This window comes from Pelophylax lessonae, assembly GCF_965119305.1.
Source record: "Pelophylax lessonae genome assembly, chromosome: 8".
NCBI classification, from domain to species: Eukaryota; Metazoa; Chordata; class Amphibia; order Anura; family Ranidae; genus Pelophylax; species Pelophylax lessonae.
This window is the reverse complement of record NC_138775.1, coordinates 33589754-33605118: the sequence shown is the minus strand read 5'-3', so window position 1 is coordinate 33605118 and position 15365 is coordinate 33589754. Positions and strand designations below refer to the sequence as shown.

The 15365-nt window shown below is 37.7% G+C and overlaps 1 protein-coding gene across 1 annotated transcript in view; it reads right to left on the bottom strand.

Annotated features, from left to right (window-relative positions):
* Positions 1 to 11475: 11475 nt before the first annotated feature.
* The window catches only part of LOC309561161 (IgGFc-binding protein-like), a 70251-nt gene continuing 66361 nt past the window's right edge, over positions 11476 to 15365 (bottom strand). Inside the window, exon 6 of the mRNA XM_082264908.1 lies at positions 11476 to 12046. Within this exon, the coding sequence (XP_082121034.1) occupies positions 11889 to 12046 (158 nt within the window). The 3' untranslated portion in view covers positions 11476 to 11888. The remainder of the gene's footprint in view (positions 12047 to 15365) is intronic.

Here is a 15365-nt window from a genome sequence, read left to right as displayed (position 1 = left end):
TCCGACTTAGAAAAAGGGTCCGGAGCTTCTTTGGGGCGACCAGGAGGCGACCGCCATAGACTTCAATGTTATGAAGTCCGTGGCGGCAGCTCCGAGGTCGCGGCGCGCTGCTCGCTTTACAGATGGTTGAGAGCACAAGCAAATGTGACAGTTGGCATTCATGGCATGCCTTGAATGTAACTCTTTTGGGAAACCGGTAAATTGATGGGTTTAGTTTCACTTTAAGCTCCAGTCTTGGCGTTTAGACAAGGATGACATCATGGGTCCCACCCAGATGACAAGATTCGGTCCTGGTGAATGGCCATTGAGGCTTGAGCACTGTCACATGGGGGAGGTCTTGCGTATCCTCATAGATGTCCCACTCCTTTAGATAGTGCTCCAGTGGTGCCAGTAAGATGTCGGGGGAACATGGCTCGGTGAGTATAAAAGCCTGGTTGTGTTGGTGGGCTGCCTGAAGACACTGTCCCTTTACCCGGGTAAACGGTGAGTATTTTTGATAGCTTATACTTTTTAAATATCTATAGAAATTGTAGCAGATGTATGTATTTAAATTATTTTTGCACCTCTGCTAAACTTTTACTGTCCTCAAACTCGAGCTTGAAGCATTGTGTTATTTATATATTTCTGCATTAACATTGAAATTTCAGAGATTTACACTTTGCTGTGCTCAGTATTTGATCATTGTACCCAGATCTATATTTATATATATTTATATATACAGTATATAGCGGTGTTATAATTCTGTATCAGAATAAGGATATTGACTCCTTGAAGATGAGCTTTTTATCACAGATGTATTTCTTTTCCTTATTTAGCAATATGTTTTAATAGTTCAGGGAAACAAGACTATCCAAATATCCAAATTATTTACATGTAGAACTCTAGGAAAAGTTTGTGCGAGAAGCATTTTTTTAAACACCTTTGTCAGGTAATTTTGTAGTCTTATTTATTAAAATATGTAAAATAAATTGTGATGTGTAGTTACTTTTGAAGGGGATCAGAAATGAGCTTTTATTAATTTGGCTGTTTAAAGGGTAACTCCACTTTTGTGGGAAAAAATAGTAAATAACAAAAAATGAATATAGTATATACAATTGCTACACAAGTCATATTGTAATTGAATGTTATTAAAAATGACCTTTTCAATGTGCAGTGCTGTCATTTTTTGTAAAATGCAATATGGCAACCTGAAGGCGTGTTGTACACAGATGGTGTATGGAATGCCCCCCAGAAATGTTGTTTCCTGCTTGCGTGATTGGCTTACTGATTTTCCCAGAAGTCTGCTTTAAAATACAAGTCATATTTTGGGCATCCTCTGCAACAAAAACTGCATTTTTGGTGAGTTATTTCCAAAAGAAACGTATGCCTAAAAGGATGCAAACCCTGCCACTTTCCTCAATAGAACCCTGCAAGTGCAGCAGCTGATTTATAATTTAAAGTCACTCTCATTCACATTCACTTTGCATATGGACACTATTTCTTCAGAATAACAAAAGGTAGGAACTTGCAACAAAGTTTAACCTCCCTGGCGGTATGATTGTTTCTGATTTTAGGTGCTGAAAGCGGTACAATTATTTTGCATGTAATTCTTAAGGACGAGCAGTCCAAACCAATTTTTTTTACTGTGCGTTATTCTTTATAACATCACGGGTATGATAACGTTTGAAACACAAAATCATAAATTATAATATAATAAATAACTATAAATTAGTTAGAGTATATGTGTGTGTATATATATATATATATATACACATACACTTTAACTATATATAATATATGTATATATATATATATATATATATATATACATGTATACAAATATATATATATATATATATATATATATATATACAAGTATACACACACACTCTATATATATATATATATATATATATATATATATAAAGTACAGTAAAACTGCAGGCAAGGGCACTGGGGGGCAAACTAGTGTCAATGTATTTTATTTAGTAATGTAATCCAATAGGATTACAATATATCAGTGTGTTTGTGTATTTTACTTTGTGAATTTTCCTCCGGTTCCACCCCCCTGCGACGCGGCGCTCGCAGGGAATTGAAGCCGGTGCTCACAGCATCAGGCGGAAGATCCGGCCACCGTATGCTGCCAGAATACTTTGCGGGATCCTGGAAACAAGGTAAGTAACCTCTTTCAGGATCCAGCGATGCTCCCTGGCGGTAATCCGAGTGTGGCTCGGGGTTACCGCTAATGGCACTGAAATTTCACCCCGAGCCACACTCGGGAATACTGCCAGGGAGGTTAATAAAATTCTTTCAGTGTACATAGATCACAAGAGGGTAATGTTTTTTACTCAACTAAAGCAGAGTTACTTTTTAAAGATGCATTAAATAGGGATTCACTCATTACAGTTTTGCAATATTTTTAGCTGTTTGTATCGACTAAGCTTTACCACTTTTAGCTTTTCTTTTCTTTATATTTTTCAATGTAAATATATATATATACTGAACAAAATTATAAACGCAACACTTTTGTTTTTTCCCCCATTTTTCATGAGCTGAACTCAAAGATCTAAGACTTTTTCTATGTACACGAAAGGCCTATTTCTCTCAAATATTGTTCACAAATCTGTCTAAATCTGTGTTAGTGAGCACTTCTCCTTTGCTGAGATAATCCATCCACCTCACAGGTGTGACATTTCAAGATGCTGATTAGACAGCATGATTGCATAGGTGTGCCTTAAGTGGGGTATACACTATAAGAAAATCCGGCGAATGATCGTCCGATTTTCCTCGTTTCACAGAAAATCAGAACCGATGAACAAAAATTTGTACGAAAATTCTCATACGACAAAGGCTTTTTTTTTTGTTGTTGTTTATTGTTTCTGATCATGCACAGTCTTTCTCTTCAGATTTTTCTTGTACAAATATCGTACGAAAACACATTAAACTAAAATAGTTTGTTTTTTTCCGTACGAGAAAAATTTTGGAGTCTGTCCCTTCGAGAATTTTCGTATGAAATTTCAGAATCGGCTGTTGAAAGTTGTGTACACACTATAGGAAAATCGTACGAAAATTCTTTGGACGAAAATGTTCGCCCGATTTTCTTATAGTGTGTACGAGCCTTTAGGCTGGCCACAATAAAAGGCCACTCTAATCTGTGCAGTTTTATCACACAGCACAATGCCACAGATGTCACAAGTTTTGAGGAAGCGTGCAATTGGCATGCTGACTGCAGGAATACCCACCAGAGCTGTTACCCGTGAATTGAATGCTCATTTCTCTACCATAAGCCGTCTCCAAAGGCATTTCAGGGAATTTGGCAGTATATCCAATCAGCCTCACAACCACAGACCACGTGTAACCACACCAGCCCAGGACCTCCACATCCAGCATCTTCACCTCCAAGATCGTCTGAGACCAGCAACCCGGACAGCTGCTGCAACAATCAGTTTGCATAACCAAAGAATTTCTGCACAAACTGTCAGAAACCGTCTCAGGGAAGCTCCTCTGCATGCTCATTGTCCTCATCTGGGTCTCGGCCTGACTGCAGTTCATCTTCATAAATTACTTGAGTGGGCAAATGCTCACATTCTATGGTGTCTGGCACTTTGGAGAGGTGTTCTCTTCACAGATGAGAACAAAAATAATATTAAAACCCGCGCTAAATTAATGTGTACTAATCCTACCTGCAGCTGCTGTTCACTTAGGATAAGACTAAGAAAACAATGGGATATAATTTTAAAACAGCGCTACCAGGCGTATAAGAATAAATATATATAAAGTGCACTAAAAATTGTAAACTCTATATAATGATGATATCGAAAAAGTGCATCAGTGCTGAAAAGATATATAGTCATGTACCCACATGAATTATTAAAATGCAAAAACATATACCATATGATTAATTAAAGTGCAGAAAAATGTATATTAAATATAAAGTGCCAAATGTGCAAAAAGTGCAAAAAAAATAAATATATATATATATATATAGTGCAGTCCAAAAGTATTTTTTAATAATCTGTAATAATAATTAAATAAAATCTCAATAATCTGTACTGACGCACGCACCGGCACCGCCCCCGACGTCAGGATGTCCTGAATGATGATTGGTCCAGGCTGGAGTCTGGACCAATCACAGCCAGGACATCACAAAGTGGGGAGTGTCGGTGCTCTGCGCCCCGGTGACCCCCAGAAGGCCGCCAATCGGCGCCTCTGCATGCCGCACGTGGGGTGGAAAACCCCCTATAGACAGGCCGCCACTGGTTATAAGTTTGAGGGTAGCATGTGACAGGGTGTCTTTGGCGGGAAGCAGAGTCCCAGGAGGAGGCTGACGGCTGTCTCTCCTCCTGCCAGAGCTAGAGAAGGTGTCCTGGGCAGTCGGCCTAGAGGATGAAGGTTGAGCTGGGCTGCAGAGAGGGATCCAGAGTGCTGTGGACCGAGTGGAGCTGCTGAGTAGAAGTTTCGGGGGAAAACAGTGTTGTGAGTACTTGAAACCGCCCAGGGGTCTGCCTAGGAGAGGGGACCACTCCAGAGGGTCGGAGGGATCCGGGAGCCAGCTAACCAGTAGAGAAGGCTTAGAAAAGGGGTTGCCAGTGTCTAAGCCCTGAAGATAAGAGAGTGAGAGGGGGTGCCGAAGCGGGCCCTGAAGTGTTCAGCAGTGCAGCAGAGTATACAAGTAGCTACCTCAGCAAGGAGTGCTTAAGGGAGCTTTAAAGAGGACTTTTTAATTCAGGAAAGCAGTCAGAAGTCAGTTCAGCGTTAACAGGCAGCAGGCCAGCGTTAACCAGCTTTAATCGCCGTTGACTGGCATCCAGCCAGTGTCAAGTCAGCGCCAATCAGCATTTTTCAATTGTCCCTAGCAATTTTTTACCTAGTTGAGCCAAAGGAGTATCCCACTCATCCCTTCTCCCATCCAAGTTACCAAATAAATACAAAAACCCTAAGAAACTGGACTGGTCATTGTCTCAGTGCTCACACTTGGAGAACATGCTTAAATGTGCTGTTGTTGCTAGTGGTAACCCAGGGGCACCCATAGCCAGCAAAACGGCTGGGAATTGTGCTACATTTATAATACAGTAAATATAATTTCCTATCTAGTTACTAATGCTAGCAGCATGAGGATTACAAATAATCAATGTTGATTGGGAGATTGAAGTTCCACTTTAAGGTTTCTTAAGCACATTAATTTTGAAGCACACTTAAAGGGATATACACTACTATAAATAAGAAGCTCCACATCCATTTTCTTTCATATTGATCATAGTTCATGAAGACATCCATTCCTTGTGTCCCTAGGGAAAGAAGTTGAAGAACAGCACAGTTCTTCAGAGCTCAAACCTCAGGACCACCGCACTGGGCTTTGCAGACAGTAAAACTAAAGAACACATGGAGGTAAATGCAACTAAAACTGGTGCTACTCACTCCTGACCCCTGCACTGTGTGATTTAGCTACTTTTGACCTCTGCAATCTGTGCATTATTTAACCACTTAAGAACCGAAAGGGTTTTACCCCCTTATTGACCAGACCATTTTTTACGATATGGCACTGCGTTATTTTAACTGACAATTGTGGGGTCGCGCAACGCTGTACCCAAATAAAATTGATGTCCTTTTTTCCCCCACAAATAGAGCTTTCTTTTGGTGGTATTTGATCACCTCTGCGTTTTTTTTTTTCTTTCACTATAAACAAAAAAAGAGCGACAATTCTGAAAAAAAATAAATATATTCTTTTTACTATCTGCTATATAACATTCCCAATTAAAAAAATGTTAAAAATCAAACTTTTTCATCAATTTAGGCCAAAAGATATATGCCACATATTTTTAGTAAAAAAAAACCCAATAAGTGTATTTTGATTGGTTTGCACAAAAGTTTTCACGTCTACAAATCTATATGATCCAACTGATTTGGCAACAGGCTGGATGGGAGAGTCATAAGGAGATATAACTGGTTTTAAAATTCCCTTCCTTTTAAAGTCATCAATATTTGGTGTGATGCCCTCAATTTTTTCTTGTGACAATTGGTATTGTTTATGATACACTGGACTTGCCCCTAGTTTTAATCTAGCCTTATAAAATGTACAGTTAATGAATCCTACATCTAAAGAATTGTTTGCCCAAATTGGGTGGTTTTCTTCAAGGTGGGCTTCCTGGGCCATATAAAGGGTGTTGTTACCTCTACTGCCCCTCTTGGATGGACTGAAATGTTTACTGTGCTCCCTCTTGATAAAAGGCTGACTTAACTATATTGCTTTCAAAACATCCTGCAGCATCCCTTTCCAATAAATGTTTATTGAAATCCTTTAGTCCCCGTTCACACTGGGGCGACCAGGTCGCCGTAGGTCGCCTTCCATAGGGAAGCTGCGGACCCGTTCTAATAGGAGCGACACAAGTCTCTCCGACTTAGTAAAAGGGTCCGGAGCTTCTTTGGGGCGACCCAGAGCGACCGTCATAGACTTCAATGTTATGAAGTCCGTGCCGGCCGCTCCGAGGTCGCGGGGCGAGCAGCGCGCCGCGACCTCGGAGGTCACCCCGGGAAGTAGCGTCGCTGCTATCTGAACGGGGCCTTACTGTAAGCGTTGGCCAATTGGAAATCATCTGTTTGACTATAAATACACTTGGGGGAGTGAGACCAGTGAGAAAGGTTTAAATCAATAGCTGTCCAATGGTGTCATCCACCCTTAAACCAGCTTCTTCTTTCCATGTGCTTTGGAACTTCCAAAATTCTACTATACTTTCTTTTTTTTTTTTCAGAAAAGAAGTTTATTGAAGTTTGACATCCACTACAAGGCAAACAGAAATAACCGACAGGGGATACACACACCACCCACTTACAATAATCATATAGATAACAACAGAATACTGTATAATACCAGAGTCCAAGACTAACAAAATCAGACAGTAGCCAGCAGGTCCATATTCATGCCCACACACCGCCCCACCCCCCACTAAGAAGTAAGCAAACAGTTAGGACCATGAGAGGAGGGTACTCAGGAAATCAACATGTGATTCAAGACCAACTCAGTCGGAGATAAACCAGGAGTATCCAACCAAGGGTGCCATAGTTTCTCAAACTTGGCAGGGCATCCCCGGTGCAGCCAAATGTGCTTTTTTAACCGCAGGGTGCTGCCCATTTACTTGACCCATTCCTCCCCGGTGGGAGGGTTAGGGGAGGTCCAATGTCGCAGGATCAACTTGCGAGCCTTGAACAGTGCCCGCCCCACTGCCTGTACCGTAATATCAGTAGCCGAAAATGTCCCCAAGTATCCCCAGTATATAGCTTTCAGCAGTTAAAGAGACCTGGAAAACTCTATTAAGGGTGTCTATGACTGTCCTCCAGGCTCCAATACAGGTGGAGCTTAGGGCACCGCCATACTATGTGGATGAGGTCATACTATACTTTCTTTACTCTTCTGTTTACATGCTAAAGCGGTGGATAAGGAGGATTTCTCTGTAAACACACACTTTATTTATGTTTCTAATTCAGTCCACATAGTCTTAATTCCATCTTCACTTGCTAGTCCATAACCCATCTTGATTTTGCCTTATAACAATCAGACTATAATTCAGCCGGCTTACCTTCCAACAATTATAAAAATGCAACTTACAAATACAACTTATCTTAATACTCTATTTCATGTAGCGATAGGAAGAAAATCAAAGATAAAAGAGGCATCCTCTGGTGTCTTAGCGCGCTTTTCACTTCTCCCCTAGAAGTGTTACTTTTTTTCCACTTCTGCCCTAGAAGCAGGGCTGCTGTTAGAAATTATGGGGCCCCGTACAGCCTACCAGACGGGGCCCCTCCAACCACGCCCTTGACCCCACCCCTGTCCCCGCCCCTGATCCCGTCTGGAAACAAAATGCAGGTTTGTTGCGGTTTACACATGCGTGCAGGGCCAATGTGTGCGTTTGCAATTGCGCCTAAGCACCAAAGAGCAGGGGCAGTTTAATTTTTAATTGTATTTTTTAATTATTTTTAATTGTATTTACATTAGAAATGTAAAAAAAAATCACTCTGTATCTTTAATTTTTTTTTCTTTCTTTTTTTGCTTTTACAAGGAATAAAAATCATCCGTTGTGATAGCATGGGCCATAACAGGTCCTCTTTTTTGAGAGATGACCCCATATCTGTCCTCTGGCCTCCATAGCATCCGATTAAACCAAGATGGATTTGATCAGATGCTTGTTCAAGCCGGTAATGGCTTGTTTACCTCAGACCGAAACCGGAAGCGAAATCCTTGTCGCTTCGGGTTTCTGACATCACACAGTGGGCGGAACGCCATCCATCCCTCTCACTGTGTCACAGGAATCGAATGCTATTAGTCACATCTTAAAGGCAGGGGTGGGACACCCTTCCACTGCCTGTAAAAGTAATCCAGGGGCTTCTTAGCTACTAGGATTACATTTACTTTGTGCAGAATTTCTGGGGCTAACAAATGATCTCTCCATCATTGCTGCAGTGATAACCCAAATATTACCTTTCCAATCTAGTGACGTACTGATATGTCGATGGACAGGAAGTGGTTAAAGGGGATTGGTTTGGGGTGGTAAAAATGCAGCTCCACTGCACGTTTACTGCTCCCCCAACTGAAGTGTAATGAAGCATCTCATGGTCTTATGATCATTAGCATTACAAAAATCATCAGAAATTATCACAGGCAGCACAGTAAGCTTGTGCTCTATCATGGCTCTATGTCACATGGCTGCTTGCTGACTGTGTTAACTTATGGCTGTACTTATGGCTGTACTGAGTGTTACAGACTATAACCCAGCATAGCTATACAAAGTCAGCACCCTCAGCAGCCATGTGACACAGAGCCATGTTAAAGCATCAGCTTACTCTTCTGCCTGTGATGATTGTTGTAATGCTAATGACATGCTAAATAACCTGCTGTGCTGGGAGATACACAGGAGGACTCAGTGAGGATTCTGTGCTCTATTATTCACTCACTGTGTCCAGAGCAGCCACGATCTTCAGATGCTTCCTGTCAGCCTCCTCACATCTCAGCAAGTGAGAACTGGAGGCGGGCACTGGATGGAGAATCAGAGTATCACTCCGCCGGCTGGGACTGCAGGGAGTAGCAGGGCAGCATTGTGTACATGCACCCCCGAAAATGAAGAAATAGTCCCTTTTCTGTGCGCACCTGGGCCCCTCTGTTGACCTAAAGGAGCCCAAGAAAATGGTATAACCCCGCTCCATAAACAAGTAGGAGCGGGATAGAAGTTTAGCAAGCCAGTTTTTTTTTATTTTTTTATTGAATGCAGCAAAAAACTGTAATGCTGCCCGGGCCCCACAGTGTTGCTGATAGGACCGGGCCCGGTACAACAGGGCTGGTTGTACTGCCCTATCAGCGGCCCTGCCTAGAAGTGTTACTTATATGTCTACCCTAGCCATCAATAAACCTTATAGGTCTACCCTAGACATCAATGAACCTTATATGTATACCCTAGCCATCAATGAACCTTATAGGTCTACCCTAGCCATCAATGAACCTTATAGATCTACCCTAGCCATCAATGAACCTTATAGGTCTATCCTAGACATCAAATTGCTACCCTAGCAAATGAAGCTGTTTCACTTCTTCCCTAGAAGTGTTACTTTTTTTCCACTTCTGCCCTAGAAGTGTTACTTATATGTCTACCCTAGTCATCAATGAACCTTATATGTCTACCCTAGTCATCAATGAACCTTATATGTCTACCCTAGCCATCAATGAACCTTATAGATCTACCCTAGCCAACAATGAACCTTATATGTCTACCCTGGACATCAAATTGCTACCCTAGCAAATGAAGCTGTTTCACTTCTTCCCTAGAAGAGTTACTTTCTTTCCACTTCTGCCCTAGAAGTGTTACTTATACGTCTACCCTAGTCATCAATGAACCTTATATGTCTACCCTAGTCATCAATGAACCTTATATGTCTACCCTAGTCATCAATGAACCTTATATGTCTACCCTAGCCATCAATGAACCTTATAGATCTACCCTAGCCATCAATGAACCTTATAGATCTACCCTAGCCATCAATGAACCTTATAGGTCTAACCTAGACATCAAATTGCTACCCTAGCAAATGAAGCTGTTTCACTTCTTCCCTAGAAGTGTTACTTTTTTCCACTTCTGCCCTAGAAGTGTTACTTATATATTTACCCTAGTCATCAATGAACCTTATATGTCTACCCTAGTCATCAATGAACCTTATACTGTATGTCTACCCTAGCCATCAATGAACCTTATATGTCTACCCTAGTCATCGATGAACCTTATACTGTATGTCTACCCTAGCCATCAATGAACCTTATATGTCTACTCTAGACATCAATTTGCTACCCTAGCAAATGAACCTGTTTCACTTCTTCCCTAGAAGTGTTACTTTTCTTTCACTTCTGCCCTAGAAGTGTTACATGTCTACCCCAGACATCAGATTGCTACCCTAGAAAATGAACCCATTTCACTTCTTCCCTAGAAGTATTACTTTTCATTTTCTATGAGTTCTTTCTGGATGATAATCTGCCAGAGCTTAGGTAATAGAAGTATGTAAAAAATAAAGAGACATAGATCACTTACCTTAGTTGGCTACCATGCCACTTCTGACAGCAGTGTTGTTGGGGTTCTCCTTTAACCACTTAAGCCCCAGGCCTATTTCTGACACTTTTTGTTTACAAGTTAAAATCAGTATTTTTTCCTAGAAAACTACTTATAACCCCCAAATATTATATATATATATATATTTTTAGCAAAGACTCTGGAGAATAAAATGGCGGTCATTGCAATATTTTTTGTCACGCGGTATTTGTGCAGCGGTCTTTAAAACGCCATTTTTTTTGGAAAAATTATGAAAAATCACATTTCACTGCATTTAAAAAAAACTAAACTGTAAAGTTAGCCCATTTTTTTGTATATTGTGAAAAATGATGTCACGTCGAGTAAATAGATACCCAACATGTTACGGTTTAAAATTGTGCACACCCGTGGGATGTCGACAAACTACGGTCAATAGAAATCTCAATAGGCAAAGCTTGAAAAATTTTTAACGGTTACCAGTTTAGAGTTAGAGTGTAGCTCTTTTTTTTAAATTATTGCTCACTCCCTGGCAATCGTGGCGATACCTCACATGTGTGGTTTGAAGAGCGATTTCATTCGCGGCTCGACTTCCATATGCTTTTTTTTTGTGCACGAGCTAACGGTGACGGGGGCGGCTACATTTTTTTTTTTTTTCCTATTTATTTATTTTTTTTTTTACTTTATCACAGGTTTTTTTACAAAAAAAATCTGATCACTTTTATTTCTGTAAACATCCACTCTTTATGGAGGGATCGAAGGTCTAAAAGACCCTAGACCCCTCCACTACACTTCCATGTATTCAAAATGCCGCAAACAATTTTCTAATCCAATTTAAAAGCTGAACTCTAAGCTGATATAAAACACACAAATGAATGCAGCTATATAATCAATAATGCTTCATTAAATGTATTTATTAAATGCAAGCAGGGTAGCTATTTGAATCTGACCTGGTATTAAGTACTAGCAATTCCTGTACAGCAGGGCTAGAGTTTGAGAGGAAGAAGCAGTACAAGGAGGCAAACAGTTTATGTGCTGACAAGAAGCATGCTGATAGGAGGAGAGAGAAAAATGACAGAGAGATGAGTCCCAGGCTGGGGATGTGTTCATGATGACCTGGGGTCAGAAAAGATGGCTTGAGTAATGATGGCTATCAGACTGAGAGCATATAGTGGCAGAAATAGGTACTGCAGGTAAATCTCCACATTGAAGGTAAATATTGCAGCAAAAGTTGTTTTTTTTCTTTGACAATTATTATTTATCTTTTTATATTTTGCTGGTTCTGCTTTAAGTTTAGCTTCTAAAAATGTGACTTTTGAGATAATAGTTATTGTTGATTAATTTCCCAGTTCACCGGCTGTTTTCCAGATCCGTGCGTCCTTTTCTTTTATAGTATTGCTTCTGTATCACCAAGGCCGTCACTGACAGCAAAGCCATGACAACAATCACAGCCACAAGCACTGAAGACGGGACTGTGTGCGGGGTCTGACTGTTCTGAAGGTGCTCTCCTGTAGAAGAAGAGGGGAGGGAAACTTTGAAAACGATGCAGAGATTGGATAGACAATCAATCTTATTCAATAAAGCAGTGCAAATAAAAAATGATGATGGGCCAACCAGAGCAACCAATCAAATTTTAGTTTACTATATTCAGATCAGTGAAAGAATAAAAACTTGTGTCAATGGGATTTTGTTTCCTTTTTACATTCCCATGAAAGTCTATAAAATGGAAATAAACTAAATATGTGCAGAATTAAACCATTTCCTTTCAATAACTAAATTCCATTAATGCGTCTAATTGTGTCTAATGTGTTTAATTCATTTTCAGAATTTTTTTTAGTTTATTTGAATTCAAATATATTCGAATTTTCCAAATTCGGTCAAATTAAACTCAATTTGACCGAACTCGGAAAATTTAATTGATTCTAATCAAATTTCATTCAAAATTGAAATGTATTCTATTCTAAATTCGAATTTTGGAAGATGGTTATATTCTTTCTATTCCATTCTATTCTATTGTTGTTTCTATTCTAGTCTTTTATTTTCTATTGTATTATATTATAGTATATTCTTTTGTATTCTATTCAAATTCAAATGTATTCTATTTGAATTTCTGAAAACAGTTATATTGTTATATTCTTTCTATTTTATGTTATTCTGTTCTATTGTTTATTCTATTCTATTATCTTATATTCTAATATTTTCTTTTCTTTTCTTTTCTATTCTATTTGAATTCAAATTTATTCTTTTGGAAATTAAAATTTCGGAAGATGGTTATATTCTTTCTATTCTATTCTTTTCTATTCTAGGCACCTCTATTCTTTTATTTTCTATTCTAATCTATTCTTTTCAAATTATAATTTATTCTATTTTAATTTTGGGAATTGGTTCCGTTCTTTCTATTCTATTTTATTCTCTTGTTTTTTTTTTTTTTTAATTCTGTTCTATTCTTTTATTTTCTATTATATTCAAATTTGAATTTATTGTATTCGAAATTCTAATTTCGGAAAAAGGTTATATTCTTTTTATTGTTCTCTATTCTATTCTTTTCTTCTATTCTATTCTATTTTTTTTTATATTTTATTCAGTTATATTCTATTATTTTCTATTATTTTCAAATTTGAATTTATTCTATTTTAAATTCAAAATTTTGGAAGATGGTTATATTCTATTTTATTCTTTACAATTTTTTATTCTATTCTATTCCAATATATTCTATTTTATTATGTTCTTTTATTTTCTATTATTTTTTTTCTATTCTTTTATTTTCTATTATATTCTATTCTTTTCTATGATATTATTTTCTATTCTATTTTATTCTCTTTGAAAATTCAAATTTGATTTAAAAACAGTTCACAAATTCGATTTTCAAAAACTATTCAAATTCGATTTGAAACCTATTCGAATGCAATTTTAAAACTATTCCAATTCAAATTTAGTCTGAAATATTGTTTTTTGTTGTTTCGGATTCATTTAAATTCATTACTATTGTAATTCGGAAATTTAGATACATCCGAATTCCCGAAAAATAAAAATGTGTCTGAATTTCAATTCGGAACAAAACAAATATGTCTACAAAAAAATGCTTAAAGCAAGTCAGAAGGAGATCAACTGCAGGACAAATGCACATGTTAATGAATTCTCAGTGAGCTCAAATTGATAATAAACTGATGCCATTGACATTAACTCAAAGCCCATTGACCCGTAATCTTAAATTGGTTCAGTCTCAGTAGCATCTTCTAGGTGAACTCACCAGGAAGACACCCTCCACTAAGGCTGGTCGTACACCAGTAGATTTTTGTTCTAATGCATGTATAGAAATTCAGAAAAAGCATTCATTAGAGCATTAGATTTTGCCACCGTAAAGTCAACTAATTTTGCTGGAAAGCCCTTAAAGCTGAATTTCATAAGTGCAGCAACTTTGCAAAAAGTGCAGGCACACTATGGGCTAAGTCCAATTAGGTGCATGTCATCCTATCTCTATTACTTATATGTGACAAGTTTATTGCACTCCGAGAAGACTTGCTCCAGTTGCAAGAGGAGAGAACAGCTATGTCTGCCCCTCCCCTCTGATGCTCATTCACAGAAGCCTTTGTATTTTGTGAATGAGTTCACATAATACAAAGGCTTCTGCGAATGGGCAGAAGGTGGGGAGGGGCGGGCATAGCAGTTCTGGTGACTCTAATCTTGAAGGAACTGTGTGTAGAGTTGGAGCTCCAGAAGTTATCTTCCTGCAGCAAAATAAATCTGCCTGATGTGAATATTAGGGATAAGTCTACAAAGCAGAAAGTACCTCATTAGACTTAACTCATGGTGTGCCTGCAATTTTTACAAAATAGCTGCTTTCCGAGGAATTCAGCTATAAAATTGTGCCCAAACTTGCTATTTGAATGAAATTGCTGACCTATTAACAGGTCTCTTTTGTACCTAGAACATGCGCATTACAATATGTACAAAAACTGCATTCACTGTTAGGCTGTATTCACACCTGAGCGTAGTATCTTTGAGTGTTTTTCCGGCGTTTTTTTGCACATTTTTATGCACGATTTTGGTGCTTTTTTATGCGCAAATTTTTTGAGCTTTGCCATATTTTATTAGCCAATAGAGAAAACTATAATCTATTACATCATTTGTTGCTAGGTATTTTCAGCTTTTCAAACTTTTCCCTTAGCTTGAACTTCTTTTATTATTAATATTATTCTTTTTTTTTCCGTTAGGGTAGGGTGTTAATACTACTACTACTACTATTACTACTACTACTACTACTAATAATAATAATAATAGTAATAATAATTATAAATGAATGTAAAATAAATACACAAATAAATAAAAATATTCATAAATAAATAATAATTATATTCAATAAATGAATATTAAGTAATAGTAAATAAATAGTTAACCTCTAACCTTAACCCCTAACCCTTACAAAAATAAAATAATAATAATGAAAATAAATAACTAAACACCCTAACCCTAACACAAAATAAATACATTGATGATTATTATTAATATTATTATTATTATTATTAATATTATTATTATTATATATATATTATAATAATATTTTTTGTTCAGGTTTGGGTGTTTACTATGATTATTATTATTATTATTATTTATAATAGTTTATTTAATATTTTTTAGGTTTAGGGGTTAATTATCATTTATTTGTGTAATATTACAGATTAATAATTTATTTTATTTATTTATGATGATTTTTAGTTATTTGTGCATTTAGTTTACATCAATTTATTCATATATTATTGCTATTTTATTTTTACATTTTTTATTTTCATTTGAGCAGAAAATCACGCAAAAACGCTCAAATGCGTG